This window comes from Stegodyphus dumicola, chromosome 4 (genome assembly GCF_044657685.1).
Source record: "Stegodyphus dumicola isolate Sdum_Otavi_A_Nest chromosome 4, ASM4465768v1".
In the NCBI taxonomy this organism is placed as follows: Eukaryota; Metazoa; Arthropoda; class Arachnida; order Araneae; family Eresidae; genus Stegodyphus; species Stegodyphus dumicola.
In genome coordinates this window covers 218,746,299-218,758,815 of record NC_140771.1, presented here as the reverse complement: position 1 = coordinate 218,758,815, position 12,517 = coordinate 218,746,299, and the positions used below count along the sequence as shown (strand labels likewise).

The 12,517-nt window shown below is 32.9% G+C and overlaps 1 protein-coding gene across 2 annotated transcripts in view; it reads right to left on the bottom strand.

The window, feature by feature from the left end:
• Positions 1-12,517, bottom strand: part of LOC118181641 (zinc finger FYVE domain-containing protein 21-like) — a 55,650-nt gene that overhangs the window by 29,531 nt on the left and 13,602 nt on the right. For both annotated transcript variants that reach the window (XM_085816001.1, XM_085816000.1), the window contains 3 exons: positions 2,418-2,586; positions 653-731; positions 450-547 (listed from right to left, as the gene is read on the bottom strand). In XM_085816001.1, coding sequence (XP_085672127.1) covers positions 450-547; positions 653-731; positions 2,418-2,586 — 346 coding nt within the window. The remainder of the gene's footprint in view (positions 1-449; positions 548-652; positions 732-2,417; positions 2,587-12,517) is intronic.

The following is a 12,517-nucleotide window of genomic DNA, read 5'->3' as shown; positions in this document are numbered from 1 at the left end:
CTGAGAGTAGTAATTTCAAAATCCTTGTTTCCCTTCTTGCCCAGAAATTCAAATATCCCACTATTTGTATTAGAAATAGGAACAATTTATAACCCACTCAAAAGATTTAGCAATATTTATCAGTGAATTGTACGTACGCACTTTGAACGTATTCCTCCGAAGTGTTAATTCACACTCAAAATGGCAGTCATAAAAACAGACAGAAATTTCCTATAACTAAAATTAAGGAAATTCTGCCGATTTTGGCCGAAACTAAGGACTTTTAAGAACCAAAAATCAACTTCAAAAAACCAACTTCTAGGACTCTTAACTACTATACAAACTCTGCTAATACAGAAGAATTTTAATTTAGGCATATTAAGATTAGCTTAAAAACTAATGTACTTTAGAAAATTATAATATCAGTTTTTAAGTTATTAGAAAAAATTTAGAAAATCAAATGATTATACCAGGACTTCCACTTGATCCTAGCACACGAACTGATACAATTTGAGTAAGATTTATAGGACTATGTTGCCAAGTACTTCCACCATCAAATAATATTGCCCTATAATGAAATAAAATTTCTTAATTAATAATTTGCAAGGGCACATATTTAAGTCTGATCTTAACACAATTCTATTCCTTCCTAAGGGAAAAAAAAAAAAATTACTGATGATCTTTTGACAAGCAGCACCAAATAGCTATTTGAGATCCTGAACCATTTCCTTCATCCAAAGTAAAATTAGCCCCTAAAAATGAGAGAGAGAATTGATAGTTATTACAGACCTAATAAAAGTGTATCCATATAAAATATTAAAAATATGCAACATACAAACTTACTGAAAAGCAATAAACTATTAGTGATAATTTTCAATTATTTGGAAATTTTGCTTTAAAATTTAGTACACAAACATGCACTTTTCCAGCTACTTATTTTATAGATATGCCCAGGTTTAGAGCTATCAAAAAGACCTATACATTATAGTACAACAATGTACAGCATTTTTCAGTTTATTCAAAGATAGCACTGAACTGATCTAACAATGAAATAACAACTGTTTTCTGACAAAAACAAGAAAGTGTGTCAGAGGTAAATGTATAAAATGCAATAGAAACAAGCCAATTTGAGTAGAGTAGACTTTAAGGTACCCCTTGTATTATGGCGAAGTTGTTGTTTGATTTATCACCAAGTTATTGTTTCATTTATGGTAGCCTGAGTAGTTGAAGGTTATGAAAACCCTATTGTGATGTAATCGGGTGCATGATTCTGGGAAATTTTGAATCATGGGATTTTTTGTGGTGTGTGAAGATTTGATTCTTTAGACTGTAGAATGGCCGAATGTAGTAAGATTAATTTGAAGTTTCTGTACGATTTGGAGCGAAAGGGGAAAAGAGCTTTAATTGACTGGTGTGTAAATGAAGGTTTACTTAGTAGCCATGTAAATGAAGGTTTACTTAGTAGCCAAGTGTCCTGTATGTAGGAAGGATATGCGTCTAGTCGAATGTAAAAACCGTTTAGATGGATTTGAATGGGTTTGTAGGAAGAAAGGTTCAAATGGTCACTACGTGAAGCGTTCGATCAGAAAGAGTACATGGTTTGAAAAAAGTCACTTGAGCATGATTGATATTTTGATTTTTTTGTGGCTCTGGGTGTATGAAGCGAACTCGAAAATCATGGTAAGTGAATATTTGCTTTTGGTAGTGCTTAAATGTATAACATGTTTTTCCTTTTTTATGTTTTATTGTTTGGTTTAAAATGTATTTTATTGAGATTACGTATTTTTTGTTTGCCTATTTTGTAAAATTTGGTGCTCCTTTGACTTTTTAAGTGAAAATATATCGATGTGTACATGGACAAGTAAAAGGAATGTGCAATGCACGTTTGAGCAATTCTAGGATTTTTTTTAAGTGAAAATAGGTCGATGTGTACATGGATAAAGTTAAAAGACTGCGCAATGCCATTTTTGTGCAATTTGAGGATTTTTAAGTGAAAATAGGTCGACCGTGTACATGGATAAAGTCAAAGGAGTGCACAATGCCATTTTTGTGCAATTCGGGGATTTTTTTTTTAAGTGAAAATAAGTCAATGTGTACATGGATACCGAGTTCGTGTAATTGTTTGTCTTGTTATTTTGGCTTTGTGTAGCGGCGTAAAAATCGCCACTTCGCAAGCCAAAATAACGAGTCAAAGAATTGCACAAAATCGGTATCCATGTACCGCCAAAAATCGCCAAGTTTTGCCAAGGGGTACCCTAAACTATACTTTTACCACCAATTTCACATGAACGTTCACAAAACCCACACACTTTAAAAAATCTACCTCTGGGCCAAACTTTAAAACATTTTAAGAGCATATAGTTCATGACTGCAAAATTTATACACTCAGCATAAGAATAAAAATTCTACTGATTTCAAAATATTAAAAAATGCCATACCACTTAACAAGACTTTAAGGTGTTTGTCATAAAAATCATTCTCTTTCTTAGTAAGATCCAAGCATTCAGCACACACTCGGACAGGGTCAACAAAACACATTCGCTGTAGAAGAACTTTTTGTTCACAACAGTGACTGCAGAAAACATTTCCACATCGTCTACAGTGGTGCTAAAGAAAATTTATAAAATGAACATGCTAGAGAATTAAAAAATTTGTTATTAATCTAGTGATAAAAAATTTACAGTAGATTTAATAGGTATCATAAAACTGATAAATAATAGTAAAATGAGTTACTGAAAAGAATGGTAAATAAATAGCAGTCTCAACAGATTTCTCATATAAGATATTAATCTTCATCACACATATAATGAAACCCACATTAGACCAGTAGCAGTTGTTCCCATTGTTTACAGCAAGCCAATCAAAAAGGAAGAAGCAATTATGTATTAGAATACAAGGCAAGTATGAATATGCAGAAATACAGAGGGTGTTTACAGAACTTTGATTTTCTCCATAAACTTAAATATTAATTTTAAAATACAAACATGACAGGCATCAAATTGGAATATGGTTTAATTATTGTTTGCAGCATTAAAAATATTCTTACCTTTAAAATGTCACTTAAAAATAAACAATGGATCGGAGGCTATATTTTTGCACTGTCTGAAGAGAAATATTCTTATTCAATTATTTTTTTAAAAATGTGAAAAGCATGGTTTTAATATTTCTAGCATAAAATAAGCGACATAATTAATATGAAAGGAAAGAATCATGAAAGTTTACAGGAAAAAGGCAAAAAATGCATACCCAACAAATGTATATACAGCTCTTATTAAATCTAGGAATGGATTAATATATTAAATCTAGGAATGGAAAACATCTCATGTTTTAAAGGAAAATCAAACCCCCTAAAGAGCTATTGCAAAATCTTTAAATATCTCTGTAGGAACTGTGGACAAAATTATAAAATCTGATTTAAAGCTAATCAAAACAAAAAAACATGATGTTTATCGCCCAACACCCAAACATGTTTCTCAGAATAAGACTATGTGCAGATTGCTGTATGGAAATTATTCGGTAGGTGAAAACTGGAAATATATATTTACAACTGAGGAGGCTTGGATATACTTATCTGATTACAATAGAAAAAGATCGATTTACTACCGAAAAAGAGGAGAAAAAGACTTAATATGTCGGTTTGGAGAAAACAAGGAAAGTTTTTCTAAAGGTTTTATGGTTATTACTGGATTCTCTTATATCAGAAAACTTAAAACAAGGAAACTAGAAAAAATGTCAAAATTAATTTGGATTACTATAAGAAATATGTTCTAACACAGGGCTTAATTTCTAAAATTAGAAGTGCCACAGCCCTATGGAAGATCATCAGGAAAGAGGAACAAGAATAAATAAATGAATAAAATGACAGTAAAAGTATATTTTAGGGTACCCCTTGGCAATTTTTGGCGGTACATGGATACTGAGTGTGTGCAACGCTTTGACTCGTTATTTTGGCCTGCGTAGCGACGATATTTGGCGCAAAAATTGGCACTATGCAAGCCAAAATAACAAGTCAAAGAATTGCACTAATTCGGTATCCATGTACACATCGACCTATTTTCACTTTTAAAAAAATCCCCCAATTGCACAAAAATGGCATTGTGCACTCCCTTGACTTTATCCATGTATACATCAACCTATTTTCACTTAAAAAAAAATCCTCGAATTGCACAAACTATGCTTTATGAACTCCCTTGAGATTTTCCATGTACACATCGATATATTTTCAAGTCACCAATATTTTAAAAGTCACCCAATTCTACAGTAGAAGCAAACAAAAAATACATAATCTCAATAAACAACATTTTAAACCAAACAATAAAATAACATAAAAAAGGAAAAACCTGTTATGCATTTTAGCACTACACAAAGCAAAAATCCCCTTACCTTATTTAGAAATCTGTTCGTCTTCAGTCTGTAGCACACAAAATTCCTTAATAGCATCCAAAAACTTCCTAAAATTATCTGAACTACAATCTGTATATCGGCGTCACCACAGAAATTCACAAAAATAAAGAGTCAAAAATATACTATGTAGTTTCGGACTATGGCTACCAAGTAAACCTCCATTTACACAATTAATTCCCTCAATTAATGTACTTTTCCCCTTTCATTCCAAATTGTACAGAAACTTCAAATTAATCCTACTACATTCAACCACTGTACCGTCTAAACAATGAAACAAGCAATGTACTTCCTAAGCAACACACACCACAAAAGCCTTTGCAAAATATCCCACGATTCAAAATTTCCTAGAATAATGCAAACGATTATGTCATAATAGGGTTTCCATAACATTCAACTACTCAGGTTACCATAAATTGTACAACAACTTGGCGATAAATGAAACAACAATTTCGGGATAATACAAGGGGTACCTTAAAGGCAACTTTAACTAAAATGATTAATAAAATCATGAAGTGAGTGATAATTAATTATTAAAATAATTAATGATTAGAATAATAATACAATTAAAACTAAAATTTAAAAAAATGTAAAGAGAAATAAAAATTTAATAAATTCTTAAATAAATGGTAAATAATTAAATAATAAAATAAAGTATTGGAACTTGACTTATTTGGGGTTCTGGTTAGAATTACAATTTCACACAAAACTATGAAATTGCTCTATAGGTTTCCAGTTGAATTTAATCTCTGAATGTAATATATTACACTCAAACCTGTTTTTGTGAGGTCTTTTAGTACGATTATGTAGTCCCTATGTACTGCATAAAAACAGGTTTGAGTGTAGTTATAAAAAATAGTTTTCACAACACAATTATACGTATACTTTTTATGCGGTGAAGAATGACCGCATAAAAAAAAAAGGTCACACAAAAAAAGGCCGTACGAAAACAAGTTCTGATGTACTTCAATTGATGAGATTAAAATGGCTAAAGTGTCACTAATGAGACTAAAGAGAATGCTATAAACAGAGTACAGTGAAAATTTTAATGGAGGGTATATAGAAATGAAAACAAAGAGAGAACTGTCTAACATTTTCTGACCATGATCTCCTCTCAATATAATTCTAGCTGTCAAGCAAAACATGACTGGGGAACAAATTTTTCTGAATCGGGGGGGGGGGGGTTAGCTAAGGAAAAAGTGACAATTTTCGTCCCTCGTCTTCGGTTACATAATTACAAGTTTGTAGATGCTCTTTTTCACAGGAAGACACTAGCGTTGGAATGAAAATTTTACGTGCTGTCATAAAGTCGTACTTTATGTAGAATAAGCCTTTGACATGAGGGTGGGGATTTTTCTTTCCTTAAAATTCTCTAATTCTATCCAAGGGTGTTTGTTACCAAAGGGGGCTTAATGGCTCATCAACAGTTGTTAGTAAAAGACTGTCAGTCAAACAAAAGGCTTAGAAACTTTTCACAGCCTCCTTCTGGAAAGTATATGAAACTAACCAGTACTTCTTGGAAAAAGAACAAATAAGCACATCAACGGCAATCATTTTTTGTAAGACGATCCCCTCTATAGGAGCTAAAAAATGCTTGGAACAACAGGTGTAGTCATTTTCAGGATGTTTTAATACATAATTTCTAAGAACAGGAAAAAATAAGAAGATAGAACGTAACAAAATTTAAAGTGTCATTTCTTTTACGATTTGTTACTTTTAAGTAAAATGAACTAATGAATACACTATTTTATTGAGCTAACTACAGTCAACAATTTTAATTGATATTCGTTCTTTAATTAGAAAAAGCTTGTATACTGCACAAAAAAAGGGGGGGACAGTTTTATATCTCCCGTTCTACTGGGCCGATTTACGAAATTCAAGTTGCGTTTTTATATCTCGAAAGCATAGCAAGATATATATTGGATTTATATACAGCATTATTCTAACGTAGGTATTTTGACACAAAATTGGACTTTTCTGAAACGACATGCCAGCTGCTTTTTTTTTTTTTTTTTTTTTTTTTTTTTTTTTTTTTTTCATATTTCTATTCTACAACTGAAGTTATGCCAAACTGCCAAGTTTTGTAAAAATCACAAAAGTAGTTTTAAAAAAACTAGTGCTTGAAATTTTAGCTCCTCAATGTTAATTGAATATGATATATATTCATTAATATATCTTTTTTATTAAACTTACTTGATTCCTTCTTCTAGAGTTCAAAATTTAGGCTTAATCCAAATACAATTTGCACATTTTTTATGGTTTATTTTTTAAATTTGTATTTTTAAATATTTTTTTATAAATTTTTCTAAAAACTTTTTGCATTATAACCTATAAATTTTTAACATCCTCTTAAAGTAAATGTATTTCTAGGCACACCTGCAAAAAATTAAGAGTTTTTTATTCAAAATTTTTTAAGATATACATGAAATTATATATGGGCACATTTTGAAATTTGGCATCTTTTTTTTTTTTTTTTTTTTTTTGAGTGATAATAACGTCAGATGTGATTTATGCACTTTGTTAAAATATTTGAAAGTATGAATGATGACTTTCTCCGCTCATCTGCAATGCAAAAAAGTAAAGGAAAATTAGGTTGCTATAAATTAAGAAGTTCGCCAAGTAAATTATTCCTCGCGCAAACTGAAAAAAATATGGCAAGATAAATATTTGAATTTTTCCGTAAATGTCACACCAAATTTTACAAAATTTAATATTTAGGCATAATTTGAGTTGTAGAATTGAAATATGGAAAAAAATTGGCATGTCATTTCAGAAAAAGTCCAATTTTGTGTGAAAATACCTATGTTAGAATAATGCTATATATAAATCTAATGTATATCCTAAGTCGCACTTTTGAGACATGAAGAATGCATTTTGAATTTCATTAATCAGCCTAGTAGTGTGGGAGATATAGAACTGTCCCCCCTTTTTTCTTTTGCACAGTAACTTCTAGATGACCGTGTGCTCATGAGGCCCCTTCGAAGCTCAAGGCCCCTGGCGACCGACAGATTTGTCAGCCGCTTAACCCACCTCTGATTCCATTAATTAATAGCCCATTAAATTTTAGTAGCCATTAATTCAGCTATAATAGCTTCATTAAATAAAAAATTCAACAACTGTCACATTCAAATGTGCAATAAAATATCAGGAAAAAGAAACAGTAAAACAACCAATTTTAATGCTGCCATCTAAAAAATAACTAACTAAAAGTAATAGATTCCATGCTACATCTTTACCCACAACACTTGGATTTCTTAAAATTCTAATCTGTTCTCATTAATATTTTACCAAGAACCACATAATTAAGATTTCTTAGCTATTTGAATAAGAACATGTAATACTTATGTAGTATCTGGAAGTGCGACAAAACCACCAGAGGGCCTCACCGATGCGCCAACAGCGAGGTGAAAGAGGAGTATGACAGAGACTTTCTTCTGCTATCCCACGCGAAGGTAGTGAGATGTCTGTCTGCACGTGAAGGTGTAGAATAAGGAACTGTAGTTTTCCACGCGAAGGTGGTAAATTGAACTGTTTAATACATCAGCAAGTGCGAGTAGGCACTAATCCGTTATGTGATAAGACTGGTAAAACTATACAGAATCCTGTTTGTATCAAACGGCACTTGTATTTAATCTAATTTGTACCTTTTCTGATTATCTTTATTAAATGTTCTGTGGTGTGGAAAACAACGTTGGAATTGTTATTTAGCATCTTCAACTCCCCCACTACAGAAAATCTGGGGGCTCTGACCGTGATATTTGGATACTTGATATTTGAATACTTCAGAGAAGGTACTGTGAAAACTTTGCTTTATTTCTTTCTTGAAGATAGTGATAATTTTGTTTCGTTTTAAAAATGAGTTTCTTAAATAATTTAAAGAAAAGTGATTTAATAATAATTGTGGAACAAATTGGACAGACTGTTCCAGAAAATGCTAAAAAAGCTGACAGAAAAATTATCGAAAATTCTGATGTTTTCAAAACTAACGTTGAATTTGTTCGTGGCGTCGTCAAGTCGATCACAGACGATCGGACGCCTAAAACAAGTAATGAACACTATCTGTTAGAGATCGAACGTCTTAAATTAGCTCAAATTGAGAAGCAGATTGAATTAGAAAGTTTAAAATCACAATCATTATCGAGTGATAGAAGAAACGTGCAGACTAGTGTTGAAGATATTATTAAAAGTGTCAAAAAACTATAGCTGTACCTCAGAAACTGGAAGCTATGCATTTATTTTTTCAGTCACTTGAGAAAGCTTTTACTACTAAAAGTGTACCAGTGGAGTTAAAATCAGAAGTGTTGATTAATTTATTAGGTGATAAATGTAATAATGTTTTAACGTATGTTTCTGAACAAGAAATCGCGGATTATGATAAATTAAAAACTCTAATCTTGAAAGAATTTCAGCCAACACCGCGTGAATGTTTAAACAATTTTAAAAATGCACAGAGACATTCATCTGAATCACATGTTCAGTTCGCGTCTCGACTCAGTGCAACTTTCAATTATTATTGCAAGTTAAGAGAGGTAGAAATTGTGTGATCTCATTGTATCTGATAAGTTGTATGAAACTCTGGATTCTAAAACAAAGGAACATATTAGTGTTCGGGAGGGTCAAAGTTGGTACCCACCTAATCAATTGGGAAGAGAATGTGATTTATTTTATTCATCCAGGGGTAAATCTTTAGTTGATACCAGTAACACACGAATCGAAACTTCAGAAAATAAAAAGCTTAATTTTTCCAAAAACAATCTTAGAAAAGCTCAGAGCAATTTCAAGGATTCAGGGAAGTTTGTAAATCAGGGTAGTAGTAAACCAGAACGTATTTGCTATGTTTGTGGGAGTAAAGGGGAATTATTTCACTTTGCGAGAAATTGTCCCAAACGGTTAGGAAAGGAGGAAAGTTTGTCTCCAAAAAAGGTATCTGGGTTAGAGATTGAATCAGATAATGCAGCTAGAAATAAGTTAGAATTTATTGAACTGTTGATTGATGGTAAGAAAGTAAAATGTTTAATAGATTCTGGAAGTGAATTGATAGTTGTAAAGAAATCCCTTTTTCCGAATAAATTATCAAGTGGATGTATAGAACTCAAAAGTTCGTTTGGTCACGTGGTTACAGCAGAAACGGCTAAATTTATTTTTTCTTTATGCGAAAGCAAAAAACAAAAAGAGACAGATAGAAGCAGCGATAGTTGATGAATTGATAACAGACTGTATTTTCCCCCCTTCCTGTCTAAAAATGATCTGTTGTGACTGTTGTGCGACTGTGATCTGTTGTGTGGTGATGATTACGCAATATGAAAATGATTCCGTCTCTTCGGAAAGGAATTTTTTGTCTTTTATTTCTGCAGCCATTGAGGCAGACAGTGAAACAGATTTATGGCATATTAAAGATGAAGGATTATGCAATACTGTTTCCACTCTTATTAATGAGTATAAACCATTAGAAAAGCCGCGCAATACAGACTTAAAAATGAAAGTAATATTAAAAAATGATATTCAAGTTTCTCAGCATTCGAGAAGAATTCCTTTTGCTGATCAAAAAATTGTTGATAATCAAATAGATGAATGGTTAAAGGATGGGATTATAAAGCCGTCATGTTCAGAATATGCTTCGCCAATTGTTTTGTGTAGAAAAAAATCGGGGAAGACACGGATTTGTGTTGACTTCAGGCAGTTAAATAAAAAAATAGTTAAGGATTCTTTTCCTATGGCACAAGCAGAAGAGGTTTTAGATCGTTTGGGTGAAGCAAAGGTTTTTTCGACATTAGACTTAAAAAATGGTTTTTTTCATGTTCCAGTGGAGGAAAACTGTACTAAATATTTGGCATTTATTACTCATGCAGGCTTGTACGAATTTCTAAAAGCACCTTTTGGTTTGTGCACATCCCCTAGTGTGTTTCAAAGATTTATTTATAATGTGTTTAGAGATTTAATTCGGGATGACACTGTTGTTACTTACATGGACGATTTTATTATTCCAGCACGAAACGAGAACGAAGGTTTAGAAAAGTTGAAACGCGTTTTAGAAGTAGCCAAAGAATATGGTTTGGAGATTAATTTTAAGAAATACCAATTTTTGAAAAGAAAAATAGAATTTCTCGGGTATGTTATTGAGGATGGTACAATTCGCCCCTCTACTGAAAAAACCAGGGCTGTTCAAAATTTCCCGGAACCCAAAAACCTTAAGCAGATTCAAAGTGTCTTGGGCCTTACTGGGTATTTTAGGAAATTTATTGCCAACTATTCAAAAATAGCGAAACCACTAAGTGATCTTCTTTGTAACGGAGCAGAATTCAAATTTGGGCCTGAGCAAAAAGATGCATTTAATAAACTGAAAGAACTTTTATCGACAAGTCCGGTTCTTCATATTTTTAAACAAGGAGCACCATTAGAATTGAATACAGACACAAGCAGTCATGGTTTCGGCGCTGTATTGCTACAAAAGTCAGATGATGGACAGTTACACCCTATTTACTTCATGAGTAAAAAACTAGTCTCCAACAAGAGAATATAGTTATGAGCTTGAAGTTTTAGCTATAGTAGAAGCTCTAAAGAAATTCAGGAATTACCTTTTAGGATCTAAGGTCAGGATAGTTACGGATTGCGATGCTTTCCAGAAGACCAAGTTTAAGAAAGATCTAACCCCTAAAGTCGCGAGATGGGCGTTACTTCTAAAAGAATTTGACTATGAAATTGTTCACAGATCTGGGCAACAAATGAAGCATGTGGATTCATTAAGTAGAAACACTGTTATGATGGTTACTTGTTCTCAGGGAGAAGTTACAGCCAAAATTGCAGCTGCGCAAAGAAGTGATGAGCGTCTCCAGTTGCTAAAATCCTTAGTCGAGCAAGGACTAAAGAAAGATTTTCTAGTGAAAAATGGAGTATTATACAAGTTCGACAGTGGTCGTGAGCTACTTGTGGTACCCGAAGCATTAGAGTTAGAAATCATACGTAGTATCCACAACAAGGCACATTTTGCAGTGTCTAAAACAGAAGATCTGCTAAAAAACTACTTTTATATTCCTAACCTTAGAAAACGAATTGAGCGAGTTATTTCAAATTGCGTAGAATGTATTTTGTGCGACAGAAAAAGAGGTAAGAGCGAAGGATTGCTGAATCCCATACCAAAAGATAGTATCCCTTTGAGCACTTTTCATATCGATTTTATAGGACCATTACCTTCGACAAATAAGAACTACAATCACATCTTAACCGTGGTTGATACATTCACAAAGTTCGTGTGGCTCTATCCAGTAAAGTCTACATCAGCTCAAGAGGCATTGCAGAAGCTGAAACTGCAACAATCAACTTTCGGTAGTCCTTTGAGAATTGTAAGTGATAAAGGTACGGCATTTACCTCTAAAGATTTTGAAGATTACTGTAATCAAGAGAAGATCCAGCACATATTTACAACTACAGGTGTTCCTAGAGGAAATGGACAAGTGGAAAGAATTCATCTTACTCTGATTCCAGTCCTATCTAAATTATCCATAGATGATACAACCAAGTGGTACAAATATGTTGGAGATGTACAAAGGATCTTAAACAGCATTAAGAGTTCTCCATTTGAGCTTCTCACTGGTGTTAAAATGAGAAATCGAGAGGACTTAAAGATTATGGAAATTCTTGAAGAAGAAGAAAGAAATATTATGATGAAAGATCGAGAAAATATGAGAGAGGAAGCAAGAAAAAACATTCTAAAAATTCAGGAAGAGAATAGAAAAACATACAACAAGAAGAGAAAAGAGGCACAAGTATACAATGTGAACGACCTAGTTGCCATACAAAGAACGCAATATGGAGGTGGACTAAAGTTAAGGCCAAAGATCTTCGGCCCATATCGTGTAACAGCGAGGAAAGGCAAAGATCGTTACCAGGTGGAAAAAGTGGGACACCATGAAGGTCCTGGATGTACCACTACAGCAGCTGATCTCATGAAGCCGTGGACTTCTACTATATAGGACTATGTGTGGTTCTTCCACACTTCTTTCTTTCTTTTTTTTTTTTTTTAAATTTATTTTCAGGTGCTGTCTTGATGTTCCAGTGTTGCTGATCCGTGTTTTCGTGGACGAAAAAATGTCAGGACGGCCGAGTTGTAGTATCTGGAAGTGCGACACAACCACCAGAG